The sequence below is a fragment of the Salarias fasciatus genome, chromosome 16 (assembly GCF_902148845.1).
Source record: "Salarias fasciatus chromosome 16, fSalaFa1.1, whole genome shotgun sequence".
Classification (NCBI taxonomy): Eukaryota; Metazoa; Chordata; class Actinopteri; order Blenniiformes; family Blenniidae; genus Salarias; species Salarias fasciatus.
The window spans coordinates 14,670,962-14,691,379 of NC_043760.1; the positions used below are offsets into that span (position 1 = coordinate 14,670,962).

At 43.0% G+C, this 20,418-nt stretch overlaps 1 protein-coding gene across 2 annotated transcripts in view; it reads left to right on the plus strand.

Moving 5' to 3' along the window:
- hdac4 (histone deacetylase 4) overlaps positions 1 to 10,361 on the plus strand; it is a 130,379-nt gene extending 120,018 nt beyond the window's left edge. For both annotated transcript variants that reach the window (XM_030111416.1, XM_030111417.1), the window contains 3 exons: positions 3,882 to 3,966; positions 5,369 to 5,510; positions 5,707 to 10,361. In XM_030111416.1, the coding sequence (XP_029967276.1) occupies positions 3,882 to 3,966; positions 5,369 to 5,510; positions 5,707 to 5,746 (267 nt within the window). In that variant the 3' untranslated portion in view covers positions 5,747 to 10,361. The remainder of the gene's footprint in view (positions 1 to 3,881; positions 3,967 to 5,368; positions 5,511 to 5,706) is intronic.
- The last annotated feature ends 10,057 nt before the right edge of the window (positions 10,362 to 20,418 follow it).

A 20,418-nucleotide genomic window follows, 5' to 3' on the forward strand; every position in this document is an offset into this window, starting at 1 on the left:
TTAATTGTCTTCCAGCTGGATCTGGTAGTTAAAAACATCCTAAAGGTGTTTCTTATATCCTCCTCTCCATCTGTGTTGCTTGTACTTTTAGTGCTTCGCTGTGGACTCGTGTGAGAAATGTAGCCGTGCTTTTATTGGCAGGTTAAGACAAGCTTTGCTATAATGAGCGTTGGGTTTCGTTTGAAAGCAGCTCAAATTAGCTGGGAAAGAGAGGGATGAAAATTGCTGAATGGACTTTACAGGCTGGTTTTTTTTTCTTTCTTTTATTCCCCCTACTCACCCAGCCCATCTCTGTAATGTGTAATAGTGAAGTCTCCCTAGTTAAATAGCTCATGAATGATGCATTGGCGACTGCACTAGTCAACTCTGAACTCGGGACTAATTGATGATTGCTCACAAACAGATGTTAGCCCGGCTCGAAAAACCACAGTTGTTAGCAATTATTTGATAAACAACTGGCTAATATGCTAATTGTTAGCAGCTGCCGGTGAGGTTATTCTGTGCGTTTACACTCCAGTTACAGTAAGACGCTCGACTTCACCTGCGCCCCCACCTTCTGTCCGATTTGCTTTTTGCCCCCCCCTCCTCCCAAAAACCCGTAAAAACAAGAGTGAACCTACTCTCTTTTCCAAAAAGGTCGCCTGTGTTGCACAACACAAACCATTAGCTTGTTCAGTTAGCATAACATAATCTCCCGGTTTTAGTGACTGCCAGCATATGTCCAGGGACACAACGGTAAACAATGAATTCATTGTGCGCTTTTCTTTTGCTGAACAAGTGGAATTCCTCCTCCTTTTCCACTGTTTTGGTTATAGCCTCCCTCAGGAATGTTTTTTACCGGGGCACATTCCTCACGTTCGGCTCCTGGCTTTCCTTGGTGTCTCAGGTCTGCTTGCCCGTGACTTTGTACTTCGGTCGGATGTGTCGCGTCGAGAAAGGAGACCTCCGCAGAAATCAGTCAAGCCACACTTTAAAGTTATTAATAAGTTATTTAAAGAGAATTCCACACACCCGATGGCACCAGAAGTACGGTCAGAGGGCGGGATCACAAACTCAAACAAACAAATGACTGTCGTCATGGCGTGCAGACGTGCGTTTGAACGGGGCGCGCCATACCTGCCGGGCGGGGGCCCCCTGGAATACCCCTGACAAGAGCCATTAAAGTTTATAGGCGTGAGGCCCGGCTGTCAATCAAGCTGACAGGCCGGCCCTGTCCAACCTCGCTCTGGAGGTGAACCCCGGTGAAACCCCAGAGAACTCTTGACCTTGTTCTGACAGGGAGCTGAGGCGAGCGGGATCAGTTGGCCGGGCTGGGACTCACACGGGTTTTGGCGGGTAGCTAAGCGATGGCTGTTGCCAGAAATTCAGCAATGAAGATTGATATTAGAGTCAAGGGATGGGGAAATATTGGAGTGGCACTGATGGATGAGCAGAAGACATTTCTACCCCGGCCGTCGATGACTGTGGACAGAAAGATGCTCGTGGTTTCATCCATGTATCACTCTGGCAGTCCTAATGGAGTATTAAGACTGATGCTCCAGTAAACAAGCTGCTTGTCATCTGATCGCTTGCATATACAGTTTGTTCCTGCAAATGCATTCGATTTGTCAACATCTTCTTGCTGCTTGTTCTCTGGCCCTCATTTTTTTTTACGGAGCCTTTGTCACTGGAAATGTTGGTCTGACTGTGATCCAACGCGACCGTTTTCTGAACACAACATGAAAGTGACCCCCCTCCAGTTATAATCTGAGCTGAAGTGCAGTGTTTACATGTGTACTTCCAGTTGTTTATTGGAAAAGCTGTGGATCATGCTTTATAAAAATAAAGGCAAGTGTGCAGTCATTTGATATCAAACAGGATGCTGGAGTCAATAGTAATGGATGAATAGCTTCCAGACAGGGATTTTCTTTGCATTTCAGTCTCTCAATATTAAATTACAAACCATTATCTGGGTTGATTTTCTTGCTTTAAGGGCCAGCCAGACAGCCTTTCTTTCCTTAACCGTGCAGCAGTTAAAGGTTTCCGTTTAGCCTCTTGATTTTAACTATAAAACCGTGGAATAAATAGGATTGAGCTTGGCTTATTACATGGATAAACTGTAGAATTATAAAGGGATTGATATGACGTTGGATTTGCCTGTCATTTGAGGAGATCCAGTCTCGTCTGCTATTTGAAATATTGTTAAGTTGCTCCGGATGAGAGAACAGAAGTCAATACAACACACTCTGCATCTGCTCAATGGGAGTGTAACACAACTGTTGTTTTTTTTTTTTGTTTTTTTTTAATTGCATAGTGCTCATAAGTTACCATTGTCACTGGATCTAGTTTGGTGTGTTCTCACAGGCTGATGCTGACGATGCAGTGATTGTTGTTCACTGAGGATGATGGTGGTTGTTCTCCAGGTTTCGGATCCATACAGCTCTAACATTTGTGTGACAGATTTTGAGCTCGGATCTTCGCGATAGTTTTGCTTTTCCAGATTTTATTGAGAAAATTGAATACTGCTCTAGTTTTCCCTGTTCTTACCTTCATGTCCGCCTCTGTTCCACCATCCACTACACTTTTTCCAGCATCTGGCTCCCTGCAGTTCTGGGATTTTTTGCCATTTTTATCTGCATGAATTAGGCTTTTCGTCCATTTATTTGCAGTTGTGTCAAACATATTGAACTTCTTGTTTTATTAAATAATCCCGGCTGCTGTTATCGTGTTCATACTTTATCTCAGTTCTTCTCTTGCGTCTTCTTCTTGTCATCACTTCATGAATCACTCCTGTCGTCCGGGTTATAGAGCATCTTCCTCCAGCCAAGTGATGCAATTTCCGCCGAATTTACTGACTGACTCACGGCATTAGAACAGGAAAGGAGAGAAGTCCGGAGTGTTTGTGATGTGTGTCTGTGTGCACACGCCTCTGTCCTCTCCTCGGTGCATGATGCAGCCTGTCGTGCCACAGCAGGATTAAAGTATCCCCCTCCCTAGACTGCCTTTTCCCTCGGCCCGCGCGGACCCCTCCCACACACTATTTGTTTTAATTAAATGAAAACTTCCAGCCTTGGCCAAGCGAGACCAACCGTCGATGACTTTTTCCTCTTCTCTCTCTGGCATTCAGCTCTTGAAATCCAAGGCCAAACCTTTTTTCTCTCTCTCTCTCTCTCTCTCTCTCTCTCTCTCTCTCTCTCTCTCTCTCTCTTTCCCTTCTCGCTTCTTTCGCTCCATGTTTCTCAGTCTGTCCTTTATTCCATTGAGGTTATGACCGAGCAGAAAAGTCGCTGTATGTCGCCTGTGGAGGAATGTCGAGCTTGAATGAGCCCGTTTGACAAAAACGGGATGAAAAAGTGTCGTTCCTGGAGTCGGCCAAACGGGGAAATTGAATCATTCCGGGTTGGGAAGGCTCTTTGGGGAATAACCCCGTTTCCTCTGAATTGTGGTTTGGAGACTTTCATTGGCTCAGCCCTGCTCCCTGAGGTGTGTATGTGTGTGCATGCTTGTGTTGGAGTGAGCAGGCAGTTTTCCACGTGCGTGCATCTGTGTGTGTGCGCGCGCGTCCTCAGAGTGGGATTCAGTACAAAGCAACACATTGTAGTGTGTGTGTCAAAAAAAGTAGCAGCGCCTTGGTTGAGTGGGAGGCGGCGTGCATCTGTACGTTGACTTTCTATTGTGTGAGCAGCTTGAGATTGTTCCCGACCTCCTGGACGGACTCGACGCCGGGCCGCGGGCCACATTTCAAACCAGGAGGGAATAAATAATCCTACAGATTTGATGAAATGATATTTATTATGCTGATGATCGAAGAATCGTGCAAAAAAAAAAGTTCTTCTTTTGAAAGATATGTTTTGAAGGATTTTTTTTTCCTTCTTTTTAATATGCTTCTCTGTGTGTTTCAGTTGGATCCCATCCCTGATGAGGTGCTGCAGCAGAGACCCAACGCCAATGCTGTGCACTCCATGGAGAAAGTCATTGAAGCGCACAGTGAGTTATTACACATCACAAAACATTTCATTAATTCCATCAATACCAGACTATGGTGAGCAAAGAATTCAAATGCAGTGCATCCAAAAATCTTAGGCATGTAGGAATATGAAAAACATATGATCCCCTTCCTGTAATTTGTGTAATTTAACAGGTCATATCTTTAATTTTTTTATAAGACATTATTCAGTTCAGCTTTTTGTGTCTGTGGGAATAATTTCTGGTTTATTATATAGATTTCAATTGCAGTTCTAAGTGCTGTTCTAATGGTTTTTTTCTTGAAAGTGTATTCAATAGTTGTAATATTGCTCCATATTGTCTGTGCTTTCACTGAAATAGTTAGTTTTTCTTTCCACTTTTCCTTTTCATCTTGATTCTTTCTCAAATATAACATTAAAAAATAATGTTTGGTAAAGTCTTGTTCCCTGACTTTTCTAGTTTTCACCACTCTGGCCTGGTTTCATTGATTGCTTTCCATTAATTTATTCTCATGCCCGGATCAGTCACTCACTATTTACAATATCTATATTAAGAATAATTTGTAGCAATAAAAGCAATAAAAAAAACACAGAGTCATTTGGAGGAATTCCCACCTATCATGGAAATAATTGCATGCTCATAGTTGTTTTATAACAAGTTCTGACTTTTAGGGCTTCAATTAATCCCTTGTGAGGAAAATCACCTGCAAACAATAGAAACTTCACACACCTGGTGATTTGTCCAGGACTCGACTGCTTCACTGTAGTTCAGCTCGAGGCTTTTTCCTTCTCACCTTTCACACAGGTCAGACATTTAAAGCACTGCCTGCAGATCCTCTGATTAAATGTTCTCGGACAATTCCTTTTCCGTCACATGTTCAGCCGTCAGAATGAATTTATTTGGATGTTTAATGGAGGACAAATCAGCACCTGCTTGAATTCTTAACTCCGCGAATCAACTGAAAGTCTTCTTATACCAGTTTCAGGGTTAAAAATCATTCACACCCCTTCTGCTGCAAACTACAAACCTCTTCCTGCCTTTCATAGTGTTATTATAACCCTACACACTTCAGTAGGCACGAGACCAGAACTGAACATTAAAGTCCTAATAAGAAATGTCGTATTTTCTCTTGAGTAATCTCAAACCTCTGATATCTTGGTTCCATTTAAGGTGTTTTAACAGCAGGGCTAAATCCATTTTCAGTGTCTGTCCAGTCCTTTTATTAATGAAGATTCAGACTGTAATGAATGTGACAGACTTATATGCATATGTATGGATATATCTGGATGTTGGTAGAACTATCAGTTTTGTCCTGAAGTTTTTCCTCCAGTAGTGCACTGATAAGTTAAATGACAGCAGCTTGCATGTCTCTCTGCGTTTGACTGTATTACTGAGCCGCCGTCCCTTTAATCTTGGGCCGTAGGTAAACACTGGCGCTCCCTCCAGCGCTCGGCCTCCACACTGGGCTGCTCGCTGAGTGAAGCTCTCCAGCGTGACGCAGAGGAGGCCGAGACCGTGTCGGCCATGGCCTCGCTGTCCGTCGCCAACAAGCACATCGGAAAGAGGTTTGTGTCGCTGCTCCGCTGTCGGTCTCTGTTGGCCTCGCAGCTTCTTTGAGCTGCATGTTTAAGTTTGTAAGACCCGTGATGAGGTTCCCATCCGTCCTTTTCAAGCGTGCCCAACGGGTAGGTTTATGCAACGACTTTACCAAGAGCAAATATTTACCTTTTTTTTTTTTTTATGGTGGTGTTTGTTTCCCAGAACTGAAGAGGAGCCAATGGAGGAGGAACTCCCCATGTAGAGAAACAAGGCCGCCTTTGACCACTCAGATCAGTCTTCACATTTGATTGTTCTCCTGCGCCTCGCCGCTGCCGCATCGAGGAGGCGTTTTATCCCGGGAGACGGCGGGCCGAGCCGACTCAAGTGGCACTCAAAGGAAAACGTGACGCTGAGGACGGGCGGTGCGTTGACCGCCCGTCGGTGCACGGAGCCATCAGCTTGAATGTGTTGCATCGCAGGTGGATATAAGAGGACCGACTCGGTTAACCTGCGTCGAGCACCTTGAGTGCCAGTGCTTTTTGAAAAACACTACACAGTTGTACCTTTTTTTCCTGATCGCCAGTCTGGAACGTACCGTACGCCGATGATCTGCACTCGTCTACTTATCATGTTGTTCTGTTCTTTCTGTGCTTTATCTCCTCACTTTTTGATCAAGACCACCAGAGCTAGTGTGATTGTGACTCTGCACTAAAGACGGATCCCTGCAATCTTTCAAGGTATCTCAATCGAAACCGTCACGTTTTGACAAAATGACAAAAAGTTTCCAGGATCCAAAAACAAACAAATTGTCAGTAAAAAGACTGTGCATTTGTGCCTTTTCTTTGTCAAACCCGGTGGATTTTTGAACTCCACTTGAAGAGCTCTGCCTTAAAAACAGGTTTGGGAACGAGGCCTCTTCTCGCCAACCTCCCCTTGAACATTTCTTAGCTGGCAAAATCAGCCACTGCCTGCATGTTGTTGGCACATAGACTGGAGGACCTTGGCATGTTTACCTATAAATTCCCTTCGAAGCCAGCCTACTGTACCTTTGTCGCTCTCCATCCTTGTGTTTTTTGTTTTTTTTTTCTCCCCCTCTCATTTTCAATCTCGACTTGGAAGGTAGTTCCCATCCGCGAGTTGGAGGTGGCTAAGTTTTCGGTCCATCATGTTAACACGGGAAGAGAAGTAGCATGCACTTTACTAAAGCAACGACGACTTCTTTAACAAAAGAAAAAAAAGCTGAATTCTAATCATAATGCAAGTGGTAGTTGGACAACAATGAAGCCAAAGCATGTCGGGCATTCGAGTCGAGCGACTCGCTAACTCACTCACTCACACACACACACGGAAAAGCCTTGGCCTCTCTCGGTGCAGATTATTGAGGGATGAAGACGATTTGATTTTTAACGGGCTAATTCGCCCGACGGGCGCGCTGCGGCGGTTACAGGGAGCGTACCACCTGGGGGTTTCCAGAGGGGTGTTCACGTCACTCCCACAGCTGCTTGTTAAGCACATCTGCTCTCCAAATGTCAGGTGCTATGAGGCAGATGTGGGCACACCTGTCCGTTTGTATACAGTGAAGCACAAACTGCTCTTTTTTGAAAATTCTGCAGCCTCGCACGTGCATTTAAATAGCTGCTACAGATGAGGTTTCGGTTGTATTTTCCATTTTCAATAGCACATGTAGCTCAGTCTCTTCTCTGGATACGAAACCCTCTCGCAGGTTCAGCTTTCATAAGTGTGTGATTAAATTTAAATGCTGCTTCTGATCCTTCTTGAATCAACATCATAACTGGCTTAATATTTAAGAAAACATGAGCTAAAGGTTTAATAATTCTTAATGATGTGGGATGTTTTAAAGCTAAGTCCACAGTGAAGCTGCCAGTCCAGTCAAAATAAACACACTGAGCACCACACCAGCCACCAGCTTAGCTTTTTCCCTTTTTCTTCTTCTTTTTTTTCCAGCCACTACAACTTTCCTGTGTATAACCATCCTCTCCACTTGTGTTTAGCCCTCGGGCAACTACCTTCTGCTGCCTCCATTTCATCCACAAGCCAGTCATGTGTTTAGCATATCTTTTTTTTTTCTTTTCCAGTAAACAGAAAACAGAGTGCTGCGGTGTTTACTGTTGTTTACTGTACATAGGACACTGATCTCCCGAGTATTCCCACCACACACGTTCATCGGCGACCACCTTCGCCGGCCCCCACCCTCCCCCTCATCCGTGTCTCTTCCCTCTGCTTTTCGTTGCCTTTTCCAGTGGACTCCAGTGACTTATTTTTGTACTTTTTTAGCCGTGTTCTCCCTGGCTGTTTTTTGTACATATCGTCCGCGCTGGCCTCTCCGTCTCTCTGTTACGTTGTAAAGCTGACAAGCCTCGCAGCAAGTGAGGGTTCACACTTGTTTCTAGTGGACGTCGCTCCATGGGGGTGTTTTCCGGGGAGGGGGGGGAGGGTTCGGCTTGTCGCGACGCAAATGTTTCTACTTTGTAAAATGATGGACAATTGTGTATTTACTGTCTGTTCATAGTAGATTTATATATATATATATAAAAGAAATGAGTATATTATATATATCTATACATGCTGAAATGCTATGATCTTGTTTCTGAAGTTGGTATTGAACCTTTTCATGGGTCTGGCGAACAGTACTGGCCCTTTTCCGGTGTCCCTGAAGGCACCGTCTGCTGTCCCGGGTCACAGCTGATTATGTGTTTTGTGCAGCGTTTTACTGGCTGTCCTTTTTGTCTGTCAAACAGCGACGACTGGTTTTTCACTTTATTTATCCCACTGGTACCTTAACACTGTTACAGCAGGTGTGTGCAGCCACGCATGTTCACACACACACACACACACACACGCGCACACACACACGCACACGCGCTCGTTTCTAGTCAATATTTTTCCAACCTGTCTTTTGTGTCGATGTTTTCATAGAGAAACGAGAATCTTCTAGCTGGCATTGATTTAATTGTCTTATTTCTAAGAAATGTGCTACAGAAAGTTGAAGTCTGGATTTTACTTTTCTCTCAAATGATCAGTTGTAATCTTTTGCTCTAGTTTTTCTTCCTGTTAAAGTTTCAATCATATTTGATAGAACAAAAAATAATTGTTTGGGCTCTTTTAAGACCTTTGCAAATTATTTTACGGAACAGTGATTTGAATACGTTTTTTTTTTTTTACTTGACCAAATGTCTCTGGAGCACATTTATGTTTGCTGGCGAGAGTGTCCGACAGTTGTTGGGCTTCTTGATAAAGTTTTTGGGGAAAAAAGTATCTTTTAATTAATACCTTGACTTTATGCTCCTCCCTTTAAACCCACCTCTGACGTCAAAAGCCAGCGTTCACATAAATTCAAGTTCTTGTGATTTACAGCTGTGGCTTTTATAGTTTGAGGGATGAGAAATCATTTGGTCAGGGGGATGCCTTTTCCCATCATGCATTTCTTCTTTAAATCGTTATGAAGAAATTGGAGGGTGAATTTGTTAAAATGGATGAAACACGAGTATCCATCACAGCGTTAGACAAAGCACATGGGGTGTGTGTCTCATTGTCCTCCTCTCTGATCTCAACAAGGACTTTTTCCATTGTCTGCACAGCAAATCACTGCATTCGTACTTTTTCTTTGCATTCCCATTTTCTTAAACACACATGCACTACTTCCTCCTCTTCTACTGTTTGTTGTGTGGACGCTTCATTCACACACTTTTGTTGTTGTGTTTGGGATGTTAAAACGTATATAACCAGTCGGTCCTGAATGTCATCTGTCATCTCGACCGGGACGCGCTCGACGTCTCTGCGCGTTTGGACTCGCTTGCGGAGACGCGTTACAGTAATCCAAGCCCAGAGCATTCCCAGAACCCTTTGCACTGCTGTGCCAGTCGTGGCTTTTCTACCGTTTAATGCTTTGGTTTCTTGAGCGCCGCCAAAACTAGCACTGTCTGGCCGTTCTGGCCATTTGTCTTCACTGTCAGTCTTAAAACAATGTCCAGTAACCAGAAATAGAGAAGCAGCAACATTCCATTTGGTTCTAATTTCCACTTATTAGGAGGCAGATTTCCAGGTTTTGTGCGTTTGAGCCTTTTGTAGGTGTGAGAATTGCCTGTTCGGGTAGTCCGATCTGACTCCACTCCATTCCTCTTCTCTCTCTGCATGATCTGTCCGTCTGCATGCACTGCCCACCTGTCTGTCTGTCTGTCTGTCCCCTGCCACATACAAGGGATCGAGCACTGAAGGACAATAGTACTTTCACTGTATCCAAACTGTCTAATCTCTCTGACTGCTTTTTATTTTGTTTTTTGGTAGTGTGGATGCTTTTTTTTTTTTTTTTTCCTGCCCCTCTTGTCGTGCTTTTAATTGTAGCAAATGCGATCATTAAATCCGGTGAACCTAAGTTGAAAACTTCACACAAAAAAAAGGGAAGAAGTATCTAGCACAGCTGATAGATTTTAATGTATTTATGTAGAAAAACAGGTTGTTTCAGCGGGGCGCTTTGTAAACTGCATCAATTGTCTCTCATTTTATCTTCGTGCCAGGCGAGATGTGACTTTGGTGGCTTTTATTTTGGAAGAGTTTTCAGTTCTTTGTCACATCTGGACTTGTCAAAGGGCTCCATCCAGATGCCTGGTTCTCCGTGCAGTCGTCCATTCCCATGAATAAGCCAGTTATCTCTATGACCACTGTGGTTCAAATACAGCTCTAGGTTTACATATGTATAAAATGCATATTCAATATTTGTTTTTGTTTTGTTTTTTTTTATCAGATATGTTCTTGACTTGTTCCACCATTGTTACAGAAATAGTATAATTTTTCTCGGGAACCTTTGCTCTAACATGTTGTCTTTGACATCTACGATATAAAGTATTGTTTTGGAAAAACTGCACTGTCTGGTTTTTATGTCTATGAAGCAGGTTTGCTGGTTCTCATTGGAGAGAAAACGCATATTCACGAGCGAGGTAAAGCCGTCTTAAAGCAGATGTTGAAGATATGTGCATCTCAAACAGGACTCTTCCATAAAATCATAAATGAATTCATTGTGTGATCCTTCATGTATGTGTTTCATTGTGCTTTATCGTACTTATTGTTGCAGAGTTAGGATTGTGATCCTTTCCTACGTCTAACTGCAAACCTTTATACAAACACTAGTGTGAAATCAGTACGTTGGAGACCCACCTGACATTGTAAATACAGATGAATGTAATACAACGTAGTGACGTAATGCTCAAGAACATTTACTTCTCATTCATTTTTCAGGGTTATAAAATAACTTTTTACTTTTTACTTTTTAAAAGTAGGTGAGCAAGCATTTAATTGGCGAATGTCACAAAACTAAGTTTAAGAACTTACATCAATAGCTTTTTTGTTAAAAAATCAAAATACTAATTAAAAGTGTCTTTAATATACTCTAAGGTAAGCCCGTGAAGTAAGCAGCTGAGGAAAAAATAGCGGTTAGTCAAAAAGTGTAGATGAAGAGAGTTATTTCTGGCTTCATAGAAACAATGAACAAAATTACAGCGGATTGTCTCATGATAAAAAAAAAACTGGTGTAGAGCCGCATGTAGAGCACAACAACTCAGCAGAGCTCCTTCAGTGTCAGACTGCGGCACCCAAAGTGTGTGAAGGAGGGATCTGTCTGTGACAGAGGAGTTGTGAGGCTGCCGTCTCTGTTAGTTTTAGCAAAAACTTTGGTTTTAATGGTTACTATTAAACTAAACTACTATTCAACTGGAGAAAGAGTGCCTCAGTAATTATTCACCAGCTGTTTCTGTAATACCTGTGATATGTTCAGTCCTAAATAAATGATATCTTTCTCATTGACGATAGCTTAATTATGCTTCTTTATTACAAGCACATATAAAATGCTTCTGCATGAGAGCTAATTTGTTGAAAATACCAGACTATAATAATGTTTCTGATAACCCCAAACAGCCCAAAATAGCATGCTTGCACCAATTAGTGACTGTCAAGTTCCTATTTTTGACATTAGCCTTTTAACTCGTCTTGATGTGTATGAATAGAAATCAGTAGAAGAAAAAGATACCTGCTGAAGAGAACTATGAGTGACCTGTGTGTAAGAAGCTGTTCAAACTGTGCTTTGCTGGTTCAGACTAATGTTCAACAGAAAAAGAGTTGGAGACTGATTCATAAACAATCCCGTTGTTCCAAACGCTGGTAGAACGAACTAATGTATCTGACAGGGACTAACTGCTCGGTGCACAGCAGAGCAGCCATGACTGAAGTGAGTAAAGAAGATTCAGCAGGTCTCAGCTGGACCGGAGCAGCACTACACATATTTCCAGATTTACACACATACACTGTCACGAAACCAAATGTGACCAGTTTCTACACATTATTGCTTTGGATGGCTAAGAAAACACAGCTTGAACTAAGATACTAGGAAAAAAGAAAAAAAAAAGACGATCATTCCGTTTTTGTTGGAATATTTGCTTTGTTTGGCATTCATAGGTGAGAAAAAACATTTTTACATTAGAAATGTTTTACTTTGTTTCATGGAAAGAGATGGTGATATTTTTCCCCCTTTTTAAAGGCAAAATAATTAAAAGTGTAGCTTATGTCTCATCAGACCTCGGCTAAGCGGTATTAATATATCAATGAGGTTGATTAAAGTGTTTCAGGAAGAACGACTCAAGATTCTTTTAATCGAATATTTAGTCAGAAGCTAAAAGGGTTGATTTGCTAATGTACAATATGCTTGTGGTTCTCTGTTGTTCTTGTCAAAAACTCTCCCTCTCACTTTGTAAACTTGTTGAATTTCTCTCGGGGAAATACCAGTTTTTATTCATTTTTGTCGAGGTGTCCTTTTCTGTGCCTGCTGTATCCAACTTGGTGAAAGAGCAGTTAACACATTGTTTTGAACTCCACATAGACTAATTCAGCCCAGAGAAAAAGTCTCCTTCCATTCGTCCTCCTCCTCCATATCAGGGTTCTAAAGTCACCAATCCAGCAAACGATAGACTGGACAGGCCATCAGTCCATCACTCACACTGAAGCAGGACATTCAGGGTCACCAACCTGTCCTCAGAAGAATGTTTTTGGACTGCGGGAGGTAACTGGAGTGAAAGGCTTGTCCTTTATTGGAACCCACAACATTTTTGCTATGAGACGAACCAATGTGAGTGTGAATATGAACCTCCTCTGTCATGCTGTGATGTGCTGTTGCTCAAAACCTCAGTGACGACATGACAGTAGTCACCAATAAGAGCAAGAACAGACACAATCGGTTAAACTCCAGCTCCGATCAGGAGGGCGATGTATCGCACAGAGTGAGGCTCCCTCTGGACCCACTAAAGGCTCAACACAATTTCTGACGTACAAATTGGTTCTGAGAACAGACTTTGTTGTGTAAACCTGGACGGAGTTCTCCTCTAAGTCCAGAGGGAGGCATCACAGGCAAGAGCTGCGGCACAAGCCCCACGGTAGCTTGGACTGGGATTAACCACCCATTTGGAGGGGTCAAAGGTCCGAGCTGGTGTCCAAATAAACAGTAGAGAATCCCTGTTGGTGGTGGAACTAAGACAACAGTCCCAAGGCAAACAAACCAATCCGGCCTTACCTCCCCTCAAATAAACATACATTCCTCAGCTTTCATTCAAACTCCGAATGTAGCAAGTAACAGTGTCAATAATCCCAACAGCAGGCTTCTCACAATCCCCGTAAATCACCACGGTCTGAGGCATCAAGCTGCGTCGAAGGCAAACTGAAAACCCACATCTCTAGCTCCGCCAGGGAATAAGGTTAAATGGAGACATGAGGGACAATATTTACGTTCTTACATGGGCTGAAAAGAGCCGCGAAGGCTCCCAGAGGAGAAATGGATGACAGTAAAGTTGGGAATGTGCCCTCTTTATTGTTCCTCTGTGGCCGGTGATGCTCTAACAACAGCGCTCGTGACACGCAGACTGCCCGGCTCGCCGGCCTCTGCTCATGCGGTGACACACACAACCCCGCTGCCCTGCGAGTCAGGTCGGGTCAGATGAGAGGTGGAGCCCTGCCTGTTGAACTTTACCCTCAAGATGGCCGCCTCCGCTCCACAACAGAGGACTGACGGGATCAAATCCGGGAACCCCCGCTTCTCCTTTTCTGTTTTATTCTGGTCTGTGGCGGCTCGCTCACTGTGCTCGTCTTCTCAGTTATCAGCTCTGTTATTACCCAGCCGCCCATACGTGTTAAAAAGAAAAAGAAAAAAAAAGGCCTCGTCCTTCGTCCTCCCAGCTGCACTCATCGCCACGCTTTTTAATTGCGGGTTCCAGTAACTCCGAACGCGCGATGAGGCTTTGGCCAGCAGCTCAGATGACAAATAAAAGTAATTATAGAAGACAGTCGCTGGAATAAAAACAAAGGTCATTGACACTCCTCGACATGTAAAAACACTGGGGATAGTCAACGGGCTGCACCGAGCGCCTGTGATGTGGAATATAAAGGCGGCCCAGTCAAGGTCAGTCTATGGAGCGTTGCAGAGAGAGAGGCCAAGAAAAAGACTATAAAAATTAGAACAAATTCAACAGTCAGCCTCAACTTATTTCATCCCAAGTATGACTTTGGAAACAATGGAAACGTGCACGAAGACGCCGCGTCCATTCGCAGTTCTTTCCACTGGAACTTCCACCGGTCCGGTTGGGACGTCTGATCCGTGGCGTGTTTGAAAAGCTGCGCAGCATTTGTTTGCCTTGCTACTGTATGTGTTTAGTCTGCTGTACCGGCTTCAAAGGAGGGGGAGGAGGGACACACACAGGGTGCTTTCGCAAACATCACAGCGAGACTGGGCCACCGTGGGCTTCGGGTGTTACGAGCAGAAGCGTCGGGGTGAAGTTCGGTGGTGGTCAGCAGCTTCTCCCGCTCGCGCTGCTGGCACTGAAATTCCTCTTTAGACTCAGTTATTCCGGTAAAGAGAGAATATGTCGTCAGACAGTTACCCAAAACCAAAATGGGATCTTCTATATGTAATTTTAGCGATATGCTTCAGCTTCTTGTATATGTATTTTCGTACATAAACAAACTATATTCGCACACTTGATTTTCAGCATCTGTTTACTTGAGGAAATGGTGCAACTTCGCCAAGCCTTCCATAACACCATGGATAATAACCCCAACCAGTCAGTATGCATCCATCCATCCATACGTACACCCAGCAGGTCCATTTTGGTCTTAACATAGAGATCAATATTCACAACAGTTCGCCAAACCTAACAACTATGTCTTTTTAATTTTTAATGAAGAAGCAGTAACAACAGGAGAAAACCAGTTTATCCAGACAGGCCTTGTTATCTTGCAGGTTTCAACATTATCAACAGCCTTCTCCCTATGCCACTCCCCAACAGGCTCATAAACATGTTATTTGATATAATAAACTTTAACTGGGCCAAAATTAGGTAATAGTGCATTTTACACAACAGTGACTGCAAGAAATATATAACAGCATATGTCTAATTATGAATCTGATGCTTTCTGTCAGTGTAATTACACACAATGCATTTTTAATCTTTTGTTAAAAACATGTGTCAACTAAAGTAATTTTTTTCGCTTTCTTTGATTGATTTTGTTATTAAAACTTCCTCGCTGAAAACCTGAAACTGGCTAAACTGGTGTAAACAAGAAAGTTCTTTTTGCCTGTTAGCTTGATAAATACTGATGACTGAGCAATGCTCTGTGTGCTTTGGGTTTAATTTCCCAGTATGATTACTTTTTTCTTCTATTAGTTTTTACCAATATAGAATCCAATCGATTATATTTCAAGACTACAGCAGTGTAGTCTTGAAAGGGGGAAAGGTTTCTCTTCCAAATTTGAACATATATCTGAATGGTCAAACATGAAACCTCTAGTGCACATAGCAGGAAGTTCAACAGGTGTGCACGTGTTGAGTGCATTTACAGGTGCATGAATGCAGCACAGCCTCTGCAGAAAGCCTGCTAATGAATCCCTCCTTCCACTAAGGTGTGTCGGAGCAGGGATGCTATAAATGTGCCGCACCGTGGCCCACCGGGACCACCTGCATGAATACCTCATGTCTGGTGCCAGTATCTGTTTCGGTAATAGCTCCAGACATTCAAAGCAAAAGCTTTCAAGGAGACATTAGTTGTATAAAATGGTTTTGGCGTAAAAGTGCTGGTGTTCATTATTGGCTTTGTGTTTCAGTCACGTGACACATAGCTTGTTTTTAGCAAATCCTTGGAAGTGTTTATTACCCGATGATGCAGTTTTATATCGTGAAGGTCTGACACAAGATTTCTTATTCAGTTTTCATCTGGTGTTGGGTAATCAATTGCAATTTGGCTTTATTTTCTTGGACAGTGTTACATTGAAGCCAGGGTTTGGAGTTGAGGTCTGGTATCCTGTTGTTTGTACTGTAAATCACCTGGTGAGTGAAGTGAAAGCCTATCCAAGTCAGTGAAAACGTTGACTCCTGAAGTGCTGCGACCCGCTGACTCCTGCTGACCCCTGTAGTTATCACCACTGCTAATGAAGTCCAACAAAGCGGAGACATGTCGACCTACAGACGTAGCCGACCCCTCCCCCCCCCCCCCCCCCCTCCCCCCCAAACATTACGGCCTCCCCACCTCCTCTCTGGTCTGAAGACTAATCAGGTTTCACAGCTGAAGGTGAGCCGGACGTTAAAGTTTGTTACTGGCTCTTGGATGCAAACAAGGCAGGAAAAGAAAAACGAGTGCGGCTTTTTCGAGCGAGGTCAAGGTGCCGCCCCGAAACCCGGCCCTGCGATTGGCCGGTAGGTAAACTGACAAGCCTCAAACCGTTAGCCAAATCATAAAACACGAGAAGAGAGACGCGGCTTGTTATTGTCTGATCCCAGACACCGTCCAGCATTAAATCAATTCAGCATGCATCTGAATGATTGACCGCATATTTATGGCGACTAAGTTTTGTTTGTGTGTTTGTGAAAGCAGTAAACAGTCAAACCGTGCGTGTGTTTCAGCGTCTGGATGACGTCTTCCTTCTGTCCTGAGCGCGAACCGGTTCGTGATAAATGTAATTATCGTTTGCTGGACACATCAGCCATGTTAACGGCAGACGTTTTCCTACTTTGTGGACACAGATTGGTGTGGATCCTGCTGCAGTCGGTCTTTTCCCTTCTTGGCCCACCTGCTCAGCAAGGTTGAATGCCAGTGCGGAGAAACAGAGAAAGATGGGTGAAGAGTGATTTATTCAGGCACGGAACAGATGAGGAACTCAGTTTATAATATGTTGTTATTGTCCACATCAGTTAGTTTACACTTCATGCATGTGTGTGTGTGTGTGTGTTTGTGTGTGTATGTGTGTGTGTGTGTGTGTGTGTGTGAGATGAGGCCAGATGGACTCGAGACAATGCCAAAAGAAAAGATGTTCTCCGAGGCTTTGAGCCAAAAGCTCAGTTACACACAGAACAATGAGCCACATATTCAAATACACACAATCCCCCACCTGCTGAGGTGAAGGCTGCGCTTAGCTCTGACTTTTTAATCTACTTATCATATCATTTCCCTGTCTAAGATTCCCAAACAGAGAGTGGGTGCCCAAGTCGACAAAACTTGATTTGCATATTTCAAACAAAATGAATGACGAACGTTTTTGTTGTTGTTGTTACTGTTTCAAATTGGAGAATTGATCAGGTGTCTGCAGCCTTCTTTAGAGGGTGGGGATACATGGAAAACAAACTTATTGATTTAATAAGTCCATACATATTCAGATACAACAGTCTTGACCACTTTAAAGGAAAAAAAAGAACAAACTCAGTTTTCACGCACGGCAACATTTTCATCAAACACGTCAACCCAAAGCTGAATTCATGTGTTTCTGTTCCGGAGTTGTCATCTTCTCCCTTCTCTTACAACAATAGTAATCTTGTACACAGAGATAGGAAAACAACATGACAGCTCGGGCTTTGATGGCGCGGCCTCCAGTGGGTCACAAATCAAAAGTGAAAGGTGTTTTCTGAACCGCAGCGCAGATGTTATTTTCTTGGAGGGGGGAAAAAAAAAAAAGAAACAAGAGGAAAAAATGCTCGTTCTCATACACTCAGGCTGGAGGACAGTCTTGGCTTCGCTGGACCAGCTTTTTACAACTATATTCTCCGGTCCAGCTCCCCACCCCCGTCTTCCAGAAATCCCTGATGAGCCGCGCAGTAAAAGAGCGAAGGCTCAAACATGAGAGCAGGAGGCACCGCAGGATTCACAGATTTTAATTAAAAAAAAACTCAACATGCAGAGATTTGAAGATATTATGCTCTGTTTCTCAAATGATGCAGCTTTGAACACGCCGTCACAGTCTTCTTTGAATTCCGTGTTACTCTGGGACCACGTGCAGGGGATTTTTCCTCTCACGAGCAAAATAAAAGTAAAAAAAAAAACAAAGAGAAGAAAAGGATCAAACAATACATTTGAAAATGCTTTAACACCCACTGATGTGATGCTTTTGTCTCCTGCTGTGATTTAGAGACACACAGCTTTTATTGGGGATTTAGAAACATCATGTTGAGTTGGGATTTTTGAGGTTGGAGGGTGTGGATCAATAGTTTTGAACAATCTAAACCAGGGATCTGCAACGTTTATGAGAAAAAGAGTCAGTTTTTGACCTCCTACCGATAACACTTCCATCTCAAAACTTCTATTGCATTTCTGAACTAGTTACAGTTATATAATCTCAAAGCCTTTAAAGAAGGTGATTCTGCCAGTTGGCGTGAGATGAGACGATTCTGAATGATGACGATGGAAGAAGTGAGATTTTACCAGGATGTGTGGGATTGTGCTTACTCCTGTTTAAATGATGAATGGATGGAAGATGGAGGTGAGCGCCACAAAAATACTGAACTTGGACAATAAATATGATCTCCGGTTGCTTTGAACTCATATTTTCTGCTTTTTCTTTGGCTCTTCTGTCCACATACATCAGAACTCAATGAGCTTTTCTCATCTCCCCTTTCCTGCTTTAGCATGTCCTCTTTATAAATCCCTGATAGATTATCGGAAATAAGGTCCTTAAAACATTTCTTGAATTAAATCTTGCTTTTTAAATTAAAAAAATGTAATCATGCTCTGTGTTGTTTAGTCTGGTTTAGTCCTTATTTATCTTTTTTTTCTGCGAAAGGCCGACTTCTGCATGAAAAGACAACAGCAGATCTCACGGCGAAGTCCCCGTTTCTCGGGTTCTTGAAGTGACTTGATAAAGTGACGCTCACCAGCACACAATGGGAGAAAAAAATGGCGGGAGATCAACACTTGATGCATATTTGGAGTCTGAGTAATGCTTTGTGTGCCCTTGTGGCAGCCTCCACAGCTGACTTCCAGGTCTGCCAACACACACACACACACACACACACACACACACACACACACACACACTGAGGAAGTTGATTCCAGCCAACATCAAGTGGTATAAGGCTAACCTTTGGAGTTTTTTTTTTTCTTTCTTTCTAACTGAACCAGACGAACACCGAATACCGTTTGAGGCTCGCAGAGTGTAAACCTTCACTTTATTCCCTTTTTACTGCAAATTAAAGTTTTGTAGCTTTTTCCGTCTGATTTTACGGGAAACATCTGGATCTCTCGCACCACTGGAGCGGTGGCCCCGGGTGATTCTGCGCCGCTCAGCTGTGAGGGCCCGGGATAATGAGCAGGTATCAAACAGGCTCCCATGGATAAGCCGGCCTTGGTAGGAAGGGTTTGACCAACAGCGTCTGAGACCACCATGCCAAGAGTGACTGCACACTGTGGCATCTGTTCATCTTTTATTGTGAATGAATCAGGAAAGGATTCCGTATTATTTCAACTGATTACAGCTACAGAGTTGTTCTGATTATCATTCATAACAAGAACATGATCCTGAGCTGTCATTCAGACGGAATCATGTCACTCCAGAAGCAGAAAAGTCAGACTATTACACCACAGTCTTCATCAGATCAATCAATAAGAAAACCAGAGCCGTATCGGCCATCACTGAGCTCGGAGCTTTTAAAGTGCTCCATAAAGTCTGGACACGGCTTCATTCATCGAGATTTAATGGCCGAACCGTGTGAGTTTGGTGCATCAGCGTCTTCTCCATGCAGCTGGAGGGGAAGACTGGCCGTGGCTGCAGGTGTTTCCTTGTTTGGCCCACATTCACAGACCTTAAAAAAAAAAAAAAAATCAAACAGAGCCGAGCTAAAATAGCCCTGGAGAGGTTTGAGATATTTAGAAAAGGAGTTCGTTTATCACACGTCATCATCGTGAATGACCGAGCTTTTAATACACTTGTCAATAAGGGTTTTTTTCTTTAGTTTCTCCCGATCTGTGAAAAGGTTGCTGTGATTTTAAATGAACTTACTTACAGCTGGTTGTTGTTCTGAACATGATTAAAACTGTGGCTCAGTTTGATGACTGTAAATGAAATCAAATGAACAATATATTGATTTTCAGTTACCAGTGTTACAAAACAAGGTGCAGCCTTTTGCTCTTTCACTTCAATAACTGTGGAACAGTGTTTCATCAAAATATCAACCAGTGCAGGTAAATTTAGATCACTGAAAATGTCTGACACAAATAAATTGTTCTGACTTTCATCATTTTGATTGAGGGTTATGTAACGTCTCTCATTTTCTTCTTCTTTAGTGACCAAACGCTGCTGTCAGTCAAGTTTTTCATTGCATGTTTACTGTAACTCAGAGCAGCAGTCAAGCTTTGTGGCCTTAAAGTTGACCTCAACTATTTGCAATTCACGGTAACAATACAGCCCACGTGTCCTGTTTTATGATATGTTGCTGAATTACTGGTGGAGTTACAGAAATCTGTTGAAACGAGAGTGAAACAGCCACTTTAATACCGCAGAGGGAGTGCTGCTGAATATCAGCATGGCTCGGATCACAGCAGTGTGATTACACTGTTAGCTTCAACAATAGCTCTACTGATCTAAAGTTCTGTCACTGGTGTTATTAATAACATTTCTAATCC